A 15,808-nucleotide genomic window follows, 5' to 3' on the forward strand; every position below is an offset into this window, starting at 1 on the left:
TTCCCAGCGCTTGAAAGAAGCTCCCTTGTGGATTCTATCTCTCTCAGTCTCAGTCTCCTTCCTAGGCTGGGTACTTAGCATTGATTGCTTTGGCTTTATATGGCATTCTCAGATTCACAGCCTAATCAAGTATTCATAAATATTGGTTTTCTCCATGAATTTTGCATTTTGAATGGGATCCAGTTTCTGCCATCTCTTAGGCAATGATATAATGAAGCCTCCATGAATTTGCAAACATGCAACGTGACAATTTAGTATTTTATAATGAAGGATATAATGATCAAGGATTTTTGTGTTTGCTTTGGACAGATCAAATACCAACCTTCAGTTCTGTGAGCTCAAGAGAATGCATAGACTACCACCAACAAAAACTGTTCCATAAAATAACATTTATGAGAATTTAAACTCTCTTTGGGGTGGGAGGTTAAGCACAATAACGCCTTTTAATATGAGAATTTTGGAGGTAGCTGGCGTGGGGGGAGAACCAGCTTTGTTGCTCCAGTGTGGAGTTTTCAAGTATTGATTTATTTTTTCAAAGTAAGCTGTTACAAGCTTTACCCTTGTAAAATGTATGGTGCAAGTTTTCAACATTGTAAACCACTCTGATGGGGCATAAGCAAAAAAATATTTATTTATTATTCTACCTGTCGTTGCAATTAGATTAGAACAATTTAAGAGTAGCAATTCGTTGTCTGTCTGCGAAGACGTCCTAAACAATCCATTCTGTGCGTTTGATTGTGTCTGCACTAAACTGTTATTACTATGATTATGATTGGGGCTGCTTTGTGCTAGATTTTATAAGGATGTGTGTCTCGCTCCCAGCAGGATCCTTTAAAATTGTATACAAGAAAAATACTTCATTATTCTCTCTTCTCCCCACTAACTGGATACAAGGCAGTGCCTACTGTCAATCGGTTGAAAAGACACAATAAGCATTCTGATTGGTACAATTAACTTTTCTCTATTTTACACATTGCCGTCACTTGGCTACTGAATTTGAGACTGTGTAAAAACATCAGCATACATACACAGAGTTCCTATTGGAACAACTAGTCTGCAAATAACAAATAATTACTATGCTGTCCTTATTCTGAAAGTATGTGTAATATCTGCATTAAGTAGTTGAAAGGTAATTTGCTTTTTAAGATGTTAGTTCAAATGGCTGGAAGGAAAGACGGAGTACTAAAGAGCAAGAAATGTGTGTAATGTCTCTTGACTCGTATCTGAAATATGGGTGTGTTACTCTATGCTTTATTTAGAACGCACAGATGATTGACATGAATAGCTGTATCCTTCATGTTGCCTGTGGCAGCATTACTGTGAAGAGATTAAGTAGGCCTTTAGGTAAGAATTGTAATCTAATGGAAGAAAGAACTGGAAAATGACAGGGTTTTTTTAAAAAAAGGGGGGGGGACCTCCACTATCAGTTCTCTAGTCTGTATAGTGATACATCGGGTTAAGTACTTAATTCGTTCTGGAGGTCCATTCTTAACCTGAAACTGTTCTTAACCTGAGGCACCACTTTAGCTAATGGGGCCTCCTGCTGCCGGCGTGCCACCGGAGCACGATTTCTGTTCTCATCCTGAAGCAAAGTTCTTAACCCGAGGCAATATTTCTGGGTTAACAGAGTCTGTAATCTGAAGCGTATGTAACCTGAAGCGTATGTAACCTGAGGTACCACTGTATTAGTATAGTCAGTTCTTATTTATCATATAAAATGGTTGGAGAGCATAGTGTTCTCTGCATGATATTCTTGAATATAAAATGCAAAGTTTTTTTTCCTGGAAGACTTCCTGTCTACTTAGATTGTGGGCCCTCGCTGCACTATACAGTATATTAACAGATGGTCTATCCCTTTTATCAGTTGTTACTTCCTCCAAAGAATCCTGGGAATTGTAGTTTGTTAAGGGTGCAGAAAATCATTGGAAGACCTATCTTGTCCTTACATAGCTGCAATTGGTAGAGTTCCCTGGGAAGGATTTATAAACCACTTATGAGTTTCCCTCAGACTAGAATGTTGCTTCCTTGTAACCATATAGGATCAGAGCAGAGTAGCAAGTTAAAATGGACCTGTTCCTTGTTTTGCAATTGACCAGCTTCATTGTTTTAATTACCGTACTTCTTTTAACAGCCTGATTCAAAGTTCCCTGTGTGCTTCCATAGTCATTAGGAAATGTCCTGTCCATTTTAATTATTGTTAGCCATCTGCAAAACCAGTCTCTAAAAGCAATATACTTTTAGAGACAGATTAAACCTAGGCATTTCTACTTGGAAGTAAATCCCATTGTGTTCAATAGTGCTTACTCCCTATGCCTGCTGCCCTTTCCAAATTGCAGAGTTCTAAATTAACATAACTAAGAATTGCAAATTAGTGATGGATCAGTGTCTTCTTGTTGTATAGTAAAGGTGCCTATAGCTGCAATCCTATAGACCCACTTGCCTGGAAGAATCTGACAGAAGTTTATAACCTATTCAATTATTTTAAGAATCCTGCATTGTTTTGTTTTGTTGCAAGGCGAGAAGCAATAGGGTGCAATGGGATAATATCATGCATTAATCCTGGCTGAGACCCTACCTGCTCGCAGACTGTCTCGCCAGAGTGGTGCATGCTCTGGTTATTTCCCACTTAGACTACTGCAATGCGCTCTTTGTGGGCTACCTTTGAAGGTAACCTGGAAACTACAACTAATTCACAATGTGGCAGCTAGAATGGTGACTGGGATTGGCCACCAGAACCATATAACACCAGTCCTAAAGGATCTTCACTGGCTCCCAGTACGTTTCTGAGCACAATTCAAATTGTTGGTGCTGACATTTAAAGCCCTAAATGGCCTCAGTCCTGTATACCCATAGGAGCGTCTCCACCCCTATCACTCAGCCCAGACACTGAGGTCCAGCTCCAAGGGCCTTCTGCTGGTTCCCTCGCTACGAGAAGTGACGTTACAGTCAGAGGGCCTTCTCAGTAGTGGCACCCTCCCTGTGGAATGCCCTCTCTTCAGATGTCATAAACATCTTTTAGAAGACATCTGAAAGCAACCCTGTTTAGAGAAGTTTTTAAGGATGGATGTTTTTATTATGTTTTTAGATATGTTATAAGCCTCCCAGAGTGGCTGGGAAAGCCCAGCCAGATGGGCGGGGTATAAATAATAAAATTATTATTATTCCGTCACCCTTTTTAGTAGAAAAGATGCTATGTGAATAAAGAAGTCAGATCATGAATAAGTAATAAAAATTATTCCCATTGCTGTAGTTCATGGTAACCTATCAAATTTTATATTCTAGCCCTAGTGAGGATTAAAGGCTTCTTGCCTTTTTTCATGCAAAAGTGGATAGATTTCAGAGTGCCCTTTCTCTTTCAGTGGGTTGGCACAGTAAGCTCATTTTACATTTTCTGACATTTGCATCTTTTCATACTTCAAGGGGATAAAGGTCCCTTCTTACAGAAATCTCTGCATAGGTCTGTATGTGGCATCTTTTCTTTTTGTAAAGGGTCCTTAATATTTCTATAGTAAATTCAATAACATTTTGAATCCAAGCAGAATGGGAGGTGAACAGCAGGTGCAAAGAAATGTCCAGCATGAATGTATTTGCTGTTTTCAAACAAGCGGCTTCCTTCTTGGCGTAAACTCAATAGCAACTCAGCAATCTGCAGACAACCTTTTTTGGCTCATAAAGTGGGAAACTTCAAATATGGTACTTAGCTTAACAGAAAAGTATTAGTGTTTTATTCTGAGCTATACTATTAATGCTGGGCTGTGTACCTTCTGCAGTATAGCACTCCAGGTTCGGAGAACATTATCCAAAATAACCATAAATTACACAGGTGTGTGCTGCCTATGGTCTGTTTGTCCCAGGATCTGCTGTGAAATTATTAAATAGAGCACATATTCTGCATGCAGAAAATCCCAGATTCGGTCCCAGTTTTTCCAGGGATGGCTGGGAAAGGTGCCTGGAGTTCTGCTGCCAGGGAATGTAAGCAGTACTGAGCCAGAGGAAACAGTGGTCTGACTTGATATAAGCCAGCTGCTTACATTCCTATTATTTGGGGCAAAGACTGAAAGAATGGAGGGCGTGTGGATTGGTGGACTTTAACGGCATGTTCCAGGAAATGGGAGGCAGTGTAAGGTAAGATTAAAAAAAGCTGAAAATGCCTTTGAAAATTTACTTCCTGGCCATGAGAAATGTTACTTGCTTCTCATCTGGCTTCTTCCACTAGGTATTGCCGATGTGTTAGTTTTCTGTATCCGTGAAGCAAGGTAAGCGGAATTTTGTGCTATATATCCAATTCCACATGTGTTGCAATCCCACAGATGCACTTGCTGTTGGCTATACAGTACTTCTCTTCCCCCTCACCCCCATTACAACTAGCTTGCTGCAGTGTAATGTGGAAAGTTTATGAGGGCTGGTTCCCAAATGACTTGCTGCTCTTATCCATGCCTTTCCCATGCGGTTCACTGTTTACTTACAGTTTGCTTAGGTGTGTGTGAAAATTGTCCCATTCATAGTTAATGTAGGTAGGCCAGAATTGTGTGGGATTGCTGTTTTGCCAAAGGGAAAGGGGCTCTTTTTCAAGGCAATAAAAGAAACCCCAAGTTGATCCTTTATCAGGGGGTTATTTGCTATGCAAGAATAGAAAGCAAAGCATTAAAGAGACAAGACCTCATGGCTCTTTGAGTTGCTGGAAAAGCTCCTCCAGCACAGCAAAACAGTCTCTCACTCTGTCTGTCTGTAGCTGGCATTGGGATCTCCCATTAAGCAAGGGCATTACTGGGCTTTATCCTATTTTTAATATCAGTTGATGCGCAATGGGAGGAGTGCAGAAAGAAGAACCGCCATGGTGCATCTGCAGCAGCACAACCAGATGCCTTCATCTGCCCCAGCTGCAACAAAACATGTCTCTGCAGCCACAGCAGGCGCTGCAACCTCCCAACAGTTTGACTTCGCCTGCAAAGGCACTCTCCCCCAAGGCAGATGGTTGCCAACTATGATGATCTCATCAAATTTTTCCACTCTCCTAACTGGTGGCTTCAAATGACTGGCAAGCCACCAAGAGTTATGGCTGTCCAGTGCCATATCTTATCCTTGGTGTTTTGTAGTGCTAATTATATTGCCAGTAGAAGGTAGGAATGCCAAGGTGCATTGAATCCGCTCACTTGGGGAAGTGCGGGGGGGGGGGGGAGCATAAGTGTGACAAACAGGCAGCCGGTTCTTGTATACACAAAAGAGCTAAGGGAAAGTAACGCATCTTTGTAGTTCAGATTTCTCCTTTCTCTGTTTGTGTGTGTATTTCTAAGTTGTCTGCCACTTCAATGTTTAATGCTGTTTAGTAACTCTTTAGTGCTCTCTCTCCTTTCTGCTTTGCATTCCCTCCTTTGGGAAAAACAACAACGGATGACAATGGGGCCATGCTCCTTAAATGTGTTTTCTGAAAACGTGGAAGCATTTAATGTTTAAGCTACTGCTTTTACTCTTCCTTATGGGGAGGCATAAGGAGCCTAAATGCTATAAATTGGACCTCTGGGGATGCTCACACTCTTAGATCTTAAGCGGGTAGGGCTGGGGGAAAGGAGTTTGAATTTCACACAGATACATAGAAAAATGCAGTCAGTAAAAATATGTTTTCTTCCTGACAGTAGTATGACCTAGTATTATTGAAAACCTCCTTAAACACAGCAGAGAGACTGCAATCTCCTGGGAAAGTAAGGTCACTGGTTTGAAGCAGTACATGAACCACATCTGCTGACCTTGATGTACCACCATAGAAAATGAGAAAGACAAGGGGAGGGGGAGGAAAGCTTTGATAGGCCATCTCAGCCTTCGCCGACTATTGCAAAAGCAAAGCTGGTCTGCTGGTAACAGTCACAAGGTAGCTATGCCACACCAGTTTCCAAGGAGATAGGACAAATACCTTGATATGGTGAAGATTAGAATTTCCAGGCATTACGATAGTAGAATTATATGCCCCCTCCCCTCTGCCTTAATATTTAGAAACTCTGCTGTATGATATAAGGGAGATTCTGATTATCTGCAAGAATAAGTGGGACACATAGCCCCCAAAATTTGTGTTTACTGTCAGTGCAGCTGAGCTGTGGCCTTTACAGCTGTTGAGGTGCTGGCGCACTGCTGTGATTCTTTTGAAAAGTGAGCTTGTAAGAAAAAAATCGCCTTTACCTTGAAGATTAACAAAGGCCTGAAAACTGTACAGTTCCATTGAAGCTTCTGTACATTTAGGCAGCCGGGGTCTGTTGCAGGGAGGTGCAAGTTCCTGACTCTGAGCCAAGACATAACAGCCTGCAGGATTATATTTAAGGTAAAGGTAAAGGTACCCCTGCCCGTACGGGTCAGTCTTGACAGACTCTGGGGTTGTGCGCCCATCTCACTCAAGAGGCCAGGGGCCAGCGCTGTCCGGAGACACTTCCGGGTCACGTGGCCAGCGTGACAAAGCTGCATCTGGCGAGCCAGAGCCGCACACGGAAACACCGTTTACCTTCCCGCTGGTAAGCGGTCCCTATTTATCTACTTGCACCCGGAGGTGCTTTCGAACTGCTAGGTTGGCAGGCGCTGGGACCGAGCAGCGGGAGCGCACCCCGCTGCAGGGATTCGAACCGCCGACCTTTCGATCGGCAAGTCCTAGGCGCTGAGGCTTTAACCCACAGCGCCACCTGCGTCCCATAGGAATATATTTAGGCCTAGATAAATAGGTTCAGAGGAGCTGAGCTGCACCAAGGAAGATGTAGTGAGGTTGAGGGTAAATCACAAGTGTAAGTACCGTATTTTTCGCCCTATAGGACACACTTTTTCCCCTCCAAAAGTGAAGGGGAAATGCGTGTGCGTCCTATGGAGTGAATGCAGGCTTTCGCTGAAGCCTGGAGAGCGAGAGGGGTCGGTGCGCACTGACCCCTCTCGCTCTCCAGGCTTCAGAAAGCTATCCGCAAGCCTTGCAAGCCTGGCGGGAGGTCCCGCGGGCTCACAAGGCTTGCGGGCAGCAGCCTGCAGCCCACAAGCTCGGGGGACAGCGGGGAGGCGCAGCGCCGCCACCCCGCTATTCCCCGACCTGGTCTGGAGGCTGGGGGGGGGAGAAGCAAGCTTACTTCTCCCCATCGCCAGCCCCACAAGCTCGGGGGATAGCGGGTAGGCGGAGCGCCACCATCCCGCTATTCCCCGACCTGATCTGGAGGCTGGCGGGGGGGGGGAGAGAAGCAAGCTTACTTCTCCCCATCGCCAGCCCCACAAGCTCGGGGGAGAGCGGGGAGACGGAGCGCCGCCACCCCGCTATTCCCCGACCTCATCTGGAGGCTGGCTGGGGGGAGAAGCAAGCTTGCTTCTCCCCCCCCCAGCCCCACAAGCTCGGGGGACAGCGGGGAGGCGGAGCGCCACCACCCCGCTATTCCCCAACCTGATCTGGAGGCTGGCGATGGGGAGAAGCATGCTTGCTTCTTCCCCCCCCCCCCCCCCCGCCAGCCCCACAAGCGCTCCGTCTCCCTCTTCTAGCTTGGGGATGGCTGCGCAAACCTGGGCGGGAAAAAAAATTTTTCCCTTGATTTCCCCCCAAAAAAACTAGGTGCGTCCTATGGGCCGGTGCGTCCTATAGGGCGAAAAATACGGTAATATGAAGGCGGCTCCATAGGAATAGAGTATTTTAACGCTGGAGAGACAACTGCTTGGAACACTCCTTACCTGAGGCAACCTTACTCCAAGGATGCGGCAAGGGACTTAATAGCTATGAATAGTGAAAGGAATAGGGCCTGCCTGGTGTGAATCATATACTCAGTAATCAAAGGGATTGCTTGCAAACCATTGCCTTGTCAGCAGCACCATTTAGTCATAGTAAATTGTGTGTGTGTGACTATGAAACACATCAGCATAAAAGAAATAACAAGAATAAAAAAAGGAATGTGCTGAAAAAGCAAAGCATTTCATTTTACTGATCCGTTAGTGTCTCCTAAATACATGACTGCAAATATATCCTCAAGAGATCAGTGGTGTCCGGTGAAAGTTTTCATAGGGGACAGTTAGGGCCACAGGCACCAGCTTGTGAAGGTGATTCAGGGAGGGTGATATCCTGATATCCCACGTTTGGGCACCGCGCCTCCCTCCCAAATCTGGGCAGAAGCTCCCTGGGCTTTGGGAAGTAGGCACCAGGGCTTTGACAAGATGCTGGAGCCCTTCTGCCTTATTCCCAAAGCCAGGTAGGCTTTGGGAAGGTGGCCAGAGGGCTCTTGCACCCCACCAGAGCATCACACCTCCCTCCCTAACTTGGGCAGGAGCTTCCTGGACTTTGGGAAGGAGGCACCAGGATTAAATAGTCTAATTTACTGAGACTATTTGGGAGACCAGCCTAGTCTCCCTAGTTCATTGATCACACACACACACACACTCTTCTTGATCTGCTCACTTTCTGTAGGTGGGGAGCTTGCATCTTTTGTTGTTTGCTTGAGTTGTGCGTTCTTTTCCTTCTAATGTTAACCTCCTGGTGAACCATTTCCGATAGAGGGGCAGAAAATAAAAATAAACAAATGAAATAGTGAGTCGTTTTGCAAAGCTTCTTGTAGGGCATCCTTACTACACTTTGGCTGTCTCTTCACTGCTGCTGGAACCCCATTGGTGTAGAACTCCTATTGCTGGGGTCCCAGTTTCCTAGCAGTCAGTGAGAGGAGATTACTTTTCCTTCTTCCTCACTCTAGAACAGGCATAGGCAACCTCGGCCCGCCAGATGTTTTGGGACTACAATTCTCATCATCCCTGACCACTAGTCCTGTTAGCTAGGGATCATGGGAGTTGTAGTCCCAAAACATCTGGTGGGCCAAGGTTGCCTATGCCTGCTCTAGAAACTAGCAATTCCATTGCAGTAGTTGCCCCTTCTCAGAAATTGCCTTCCACACCTATAGCTAGACGTAGTGGGGGTTCAGGGGGTACTTGAGGATATGCAGCACCCACACCTCTTTTTGTTGTTGTTAAAAAGTGTGGCATTTACTGTAAAAACTTCATGGTATCTACTGGCACCTATTTTTCTAGAAAAAAAGCACTGGCTAAATGTATAGATGCAGGAAAGAGGCCACGCCTCCTGGCCCCACCTGCAGCATCACACCTCTTGAGCCCTAGGTATCTGTGAAGAAAGGAAGGTGCTTTCAACAGTACATATGAAGACTTGCCCATTACAGACATCACACACCATGCCTAGACGTCATGGGGGAAGAGAGCACATCATCAGGGATGGGGCCAGGAATGAGGCTGTGGTTGTATAAATCTCCCAGGCACGGGGCATTGCTTGACAAAGAGCAGTTTCATTTCCCACACAGTTTTGTGGTTTTATTTCTAATGGTTCTTTAGCAGCTGAGCAGCCTTCTTCTGTCCCGCATGGCCGTTAGTAGCTCTCCTGTAACCCTTTAAAAATACCTGCAAGGCTCTCTTTCTCTCTCCACCCCCACCGCACTGCTGCCTTTCCCCAAGGAGCGCTTCACTGTTTGTGAACGTTTTCTGTATATTTGGTGCAGCACATATTTAAGAAGCTCTGCAAAAATCTCTGTAAATGGCTGTTTCTTTTAGCCTCTTTCTGTTGTTTCTCTCTGTAGTAACCCAGATGTGTCAGCATGGCTACGAGATAAGATAATAGTAGGATTTTGTGAAAGGTGAGCAAATTGCCTATTCTGTCAGTTCCCTGTGACTTAGAACACCCCAGGAAAATAGGAGGGGGAAGCTTTGCTGGGAAAAAACAGCAAAACAGGTGAGCCATTTGGAGGCTTCCAGGTTAAAGAACAATTTGAAAGAGGGATGGTTGTTACCCAAAATTATAGACTGTGGGTTGTTATAGCCATCGGGTTTTTGGAAACATGGAAATACTCTGACTTCCACTTACCATGTACAATACAAAAGGCCTTTCTTCTTTCTGTTGCCGCTTAGTCACCAGCAAGGATTGTTGTACTGCCTTGGGAGGTCCCTGCTAAAATTTATTTGAGGGCCTTGTCAATGAGTACCCAAATAAAAGCCTGACATTATTATCCACAAAAGGGTAAATAGTCCTGCATGACAAAAAGCATCTGTTTTGAAAAGAGAAACAGCTACTTTTCACAATTTCAGCAACATCTTCTACGTTAATCACGTACATTCTTTGAAGGCTGTGTGATGTTCTTGTGTGTGTGTATGTGTGTGTGTGTGTGTGTGTGTACACAGTGAGACACTCACACACAAAACAAAAAGGGAAACAGGCTTTTTATTATTTCATTGATGTAAAATATTGATACCTTGTCTTACCATCCATTAGGCTCCAAGAGGTGTCCGAATGCCAGTTGGCATCCATCTGTCTCAGGAGACAATGGAGGAATGAGCCTTTGGGAGTGAAGTCAAACCGTTGGAGTCTGCTGTGGCTGTAGAGACCAGTACGGAAGAGACATGCTTTGTTGCAGCTGGGGTAGATGAAGGCTTTTAACTGTGCTGCTGCAGATGTACCATGATGGCAGTATGAAACAGATCAACTGTAAACCATGTTAAAAACAAGCAATCCACGGCAGAAGCTTTTATTCTGTTTGTTTTCCTGCTGTAACAATGTTCTCTCTCCCAGGGGCAGAGCTAGATGGAGTGGCACACATGCCGTGCACCTGGGGGTGGGGCGATCTGCCCACAGGGCGATCGGCGTGGCTGCACGATCCTCCCCAGGGGCCGATCTCAGTGTGGCGCCGCGATCCTCCCCTACAGCGAGCCAGAGGAAGAGGGAGAGCTGCAGCTTTGCCGCTCACTGCTTTGCCACTCACCGGGCTTGGGGGAGTCGCAGGTGGGGGGGGCACGCTGAATGTCAACCCCTTCAGGATGACACCCAGTGGCGCCCCGCACCCCCTTCCTACACCCCTGCTCTCTCCAGGCATTACATTTGTGCAGGGAGAACGCGGTGTGTGTGCAAAGGGGCCTGCGGAATAGGAGAGAGGAAGAGGAAGTGTGGAAATAGCGGAGACAGAGACAGATGTGATACATAAAGCAGAGGCATTAGGTTTTCTTGAAGTCTGGGTGATAAATCAACGTGTCTTGTAAAAGAGCATTCGGTGAGCACCACAAAGTCCTGTGCTAGTTTGATGACATGTCTTTTTTTCTTGAGTGGAGAGTTAGGAAGGAAAACAGTACCAAAATTTTGACCTACACAGCAGCTTCTGTGCACAAAGAAAATTGTTTATTTATTAAATTGGTATACCACTCTTAATCCAAGGTTTATTTCATTAAAGTCTCTGATTTTTCCTTCCAGTGTTGACATGTGTTTATTTTCCTTCTTCTTTTCAGATATCACAGTGAGTTTACTGTCCTTAGTTGTCACAGCATGTGGACTTGCTTTGTTTGGGGTGTCTCTGTTTGTGTCCTGGAAGCTGTGTTGGGTTCCTTGGCGAGAACGTGGCCTGCCTGGAAACAAAGACAAGCAGGAGTCCCTGAACTATACAGACACAGAGCCCAATGACCACGAGTATAGCGAGGATTACTTGGGACAACCTACCACCTACCCCGACTCTTCCATGAAGATTAGCCACACATCCCCTGACATCCCTTTGGACGCTAAGGCAGGGACCAAGGAAAACTGTGTGCATAATGTCCGGATGCATCGACAGATCACGGAGCCAACTCCTTCTGCACGGTCAGTAGCTCCAGTAAGGAACAGAGTTGCCCCCAAAGTAAAAAAGCTTTACTGTGCCAAAAGGTATCCCTTACCTAACAGGCTCCTTGGTCACCAAGGACTGCACAGGTGGAGGTTTGTGTTTGCTTTATCAGGTGCAGGAGCAGGATTCTTGATGGGGAAGGAAGAAGGCATCAGAGACTAATTTAGAGATAGCATTCCTGATCATGGGAGAGATGAGCAACCAACGCATCCCCTTGCCTTCATTCACCAGTTCCCATGATCCTGAAAAGGGCCTCATGAATAAAAGTACACTCTAAATACTTTTGAGTAAAAGCCTGGTTGTAATCGAGACAAAGGAGCCAGCAAACCAGTATGGCTGGAGGATCAAACATAAAAGGCCAGAGGAAAGGGGAAGCCAAGGAAGAAAGGACCACTACAGTTTACTGTATTCAGAATGGGAATTAGGAGAAGGAACCAAGGGGATCACTTCATTTTCTCCAACCGCCTGAAGCTTGCCTGACCACCTTCCTCACACTGGGTCACAAATCAGCATCCTGTGTGAAGCAAGGGAGGCAGAGTCTCTTGGGTACCCCTTGACACTTTGTGGCTGTGTGTCAGTAAGTTTGTTGGTCTGCATTGGTATAGCTAGTGCTTCAGAAGATGGAAAACATCCCAAAGGATTGCAAGTCAGTAATTTGTCCACACTATGCCATCCCATTTATTGTTGTTTGGCACATCCTCTTCCTCCTTTTTACAAAAAAGGGGAGGGTAAATGCATTTCAGGGTGTTTTCATAATGTGGGTAAAAGTCATGTAATTTCAGTACAATTTTAGAACTCGTGAAATCATCCATCACACCTTTCTTCCTTGTATACAGTTTTGGCTACAACTTGGGACTCAGCGATACAGCTGCAAATAAAACATTTTAAGTGTGTTTTAAGTGCAATACACAATGTGACACTAGATGGCGATGATGAGCCTTTTTGGAAAATTCAATGTACTGTATTTTCAAAAACGCTTTAAAAAGTAGCATTTTCAGAACAGTTTTTATATGTGTGTAGATTCCACCTTGATCTGAAAAGTGTTATAGATGTTTGGTTTGAGAAATCTATACAAACATTCTGACTCACCTGTTAGTTGTAAGCTTTTATACCATTATTATGTTATTTTACCTGTATCAAAAAAATCCTATTCTCAATAAAAAAATAAAAATAAAAAATAGCTGAGCATGCTGACTAAGCACTTGCCCCAAATAACAGGAACAGTTCAGGAACAGTTAAGCTTTTAGTAATATTGCAGAGAATTAGCGAGTCAGACTTGAATGGCATGTACTTTTGCAAATGTTGCCGTAGCAGCCGGATGCTTGCAGGCAACGTATAGAAAGAGCCCCACTCATTTTTTGCTGTTTTATGAACTAGACGTAATTGCCAGGTTGTTGAAATCCTATAGTAACTGAAGGGCTGCCTCTATTTAATCTTGCAAAGTATGTTCATTTTCACTTACCTCTGCAGCTGTGGGTGCTGATATAGCCCTGCAAAGAATTCAACAAAAACAGAACAGGTTAACAAAACACTTGCGAGAGTTTGAAATAGGAATTGCTAGGTATTAGCCACAGCTTTGGTGGAGTGGGTGGGAGGTGAAATCTGAACAAAACTGTGTGAAGAGGAGTGTATGTAAAATATGGGAGAGCTAATGATGGTGGGGCAGAGTCAACATAAAAAAGTGCTGAACTGTATCAGATCTATGGCTAGCCCAGTGCAGCTCAGTCTTGTTGACTGTATCCAACCACCTCACAAGCAAGACATGTTGAAGATAGCTTTCCTCTGCAGTTTGCCCCATCATCTGGTAAACAAAGGTATATTATCTCTCCAAACACATGGGGTGAAATTCCACATTGTGCTGATACGCATGATCTGCAAAAGCATTTCAGCTTGTGGGATGGAATGACCTCCCTCTCCTCCCCAGAACACTGTTAGGGGTTTTTTTTTTTTCCTGACCTCCCTCCTGAGCCAGTTTTAAGGGGCAGATAGGGAGAGGAGAAGGGGAATCCCAATTGTTGAAGCAGAAGTTCTTGCACAGGGCTTCTGCCAATGGGGCATCTTAGGCGGTCAGTTTTTTATTATCATAATGAATAGTAATTATTACACTCATCTACCATAAACTTGTCCCCGCCTTTCGAAAGCTATTAGTATCGTGGCTATACCACATCTTATGGTAATAAAAACCATAAGGTGCATTGAGTAGATAAATGCGTACTTGTTTATACTCCTGTGCACAGTGGTACCTTGGTACTTGAACAACTTAGCTCCCAAACAAATCGGCTCCCACGCCTTGATATTTTAATAGTTTTGGGAGTTAAATGGACTCCTGGAACGGATTAGGTTCGAGAACCAAGGTACCACTGTATTTGGGGAGTAGCAAGGCACTTTTGACCTCTGGCAAGATTTAGAACAGATGAATGACCTATATAGGTGGAGCAACTGGAAGAACAGAACACAGCAGCAGCATAGTCAGAAACTGAGTGTGAAAGCTGTGGTATCCACATAAATTGTGGAAGGGATCAAGGATAAATTAGATTAATATTTGATTGAGAGGCAATGTAAAATTTGCTTGCAGCTAGGTTACAGTGAGAGGAACCATCAAGGGACAGCGGAAATTTCAAAGGGGGGAAAGCACCACCAACCTCTTACCTGTTGCCCAGGTGATTGGAAAGAGAGGATGCAGTCAAGTTAGAAGCATGATTGGTAAGAAGTCCACAACGACCTATACAAGTTGCATGGATAAGTGGTGTGGTAGGGAAACTATATCAAAAACGTTCTTAATTGTCCAAAATCATGATTTCAGCTTTCATTTTTTTAATTATATATTTTTTATTTCCCTTAACACTGTAGAGATGCTGTAATCCCACCTGTCTAATCAAGTCTGTTTTGTTGTTTTTATTCAAGGCATAATTCATTCCGAAGGCAGCTCAATCTCTCAAACCCAGACTTCAACATCCAGCAGATCCAAAAGCAGGAGCAGCTGACAGGGATTGGGCGCATCAAGCCTGAGCTGTATAAACAAAGATCGGTGGACACAGATGATGGGAGGAGGAACAATAGCAAATCTTGTGGGAAGCTCAACTTTATTGTGAAATATGATTGTGACTTGGAGCAACTGATAGTGAAGATTCACAAAGCTGTCAACCTGCCAGCAAAGGACTTCTCTGGGACTTCAGACCCCTATGTCAAGATCTACTTACTTCCAGATAGGAAAACAAAACACCAGACTAAAGTGCATAGAAAGACCCTAAACCCAGTGTTTGATGAAGTTTTTTTATTTCCTGTTCCTTACAATGATTTGAGCACGAGGAAACTCCACTTCTCTGTATATGACTTTGACCGATTCTCCAGGCATGACTTGATTGGCCAAGTGATAGTGGATAATTTTTTAGAGTTGTCAGACTTTCCCAGGGAGTGTAATCTTTGGAAGGATATTGAATATGTCACCAATGTAAGTATGACCCTTCTGAGATTTTATTTTCTGCCTCTTTACATTGTTGCCCAGTTTATCTGCTGTCAAAGTGGTCAATTTGTGACAAAAGTCACCCCTTATTGTATCTACCTGAAACTGACTTAGTCCAAAGACTACATTCTATGTGGAGGAATTACTGTGGTGTTATATAAAAGCTTGTGCCTTTCCCCTGAATTTCATTCTTAAATATTATTTTCCTTGCTAATTTGATTTTCCATTGGCTTATATGATTTGTCACAGAGAATTGATAACTTTTTAGAGATTGGTAGGCTCGTGTGTTCTGTTCTGATAAAAATGTGCCTTACATTTTCCAGCTAGAATTCCAGAGTTACATTTCCAACCCCCATTGCTTTCCAAGATCCATTCTTGATTCTGTAACTGCAGTTTCATAGATACATTTCCATAATCTTTGGACAGCTCTGAAGACTTCACCAACCTAGGAGACTTTTTGCTCATTTGTTGTGCCACGTACATGAACAGTAGAGCATGCTGGGGTTTTTCCTGATTAGTTCCGCTGAGAGAAACCAGCAGTGGTGTAGTGGATAAGTATTGCAGGGCAGCACAACTCCAGGTTGTTTGTCAGAACAGGAGCAATAATGTCATCAGCCTTAGCGATGTGGTAATTGGGGGATTTTCCTTGCTCTGGGAAGTGAATGAGGCGATAATGAAGCCTTCAGATTTGTAAGATCGGTATAGAAAAAGT

General features: G+C 44.2%; 1 protein-coding gene across 5 annotated transcripts in view; it reads left to right on the forward strand.

Annotated features, from left to right (window-relative positions):
- The window catches only part of SYT9 (synaptotagmin 9), an 80,248-nt gene that overhangs the window by 26,170 nt on the left and 38,270 nt on the right, over nucleotides 1–15,808 (forward strand). For all 5 annotated transcript variants that reach the window (XR_014560648.1, XR_014560649.1, XM_083725232.1 and 2 more), the window contains exons 2-3: nucleotides 11,266–11,611; nucleotides 14,538–15,084. Coding sequence is in view for 3 of the 5 variants with exons in the window: in XM_083725232.1 (XP_083581358.1) it covers nucleotides 11,266–11,611; nucleotides 14,538–15,084 (893 nt within the window). In the remaining 2 variants the exon portion in view is untranslated. The remainder of the gene's footprint in view (nucleotides 1–11,265; nucleotides 11,612–14,537; nucleotides 15,085–15,808) is intronic.

Source organism: Podarcis gaigeae, assembly GCF_964106915.1.
Source record: "Podarcis gaigeae genome assembly, chromosome: 1".
Classification (NCBI taxonomy): domain Eukaryota; kingdom Metazoa; phylum Chordata; class Lepidosauria; order Squamata; family Lacertidae; genus Podarcis; species Podarcis gaigeae.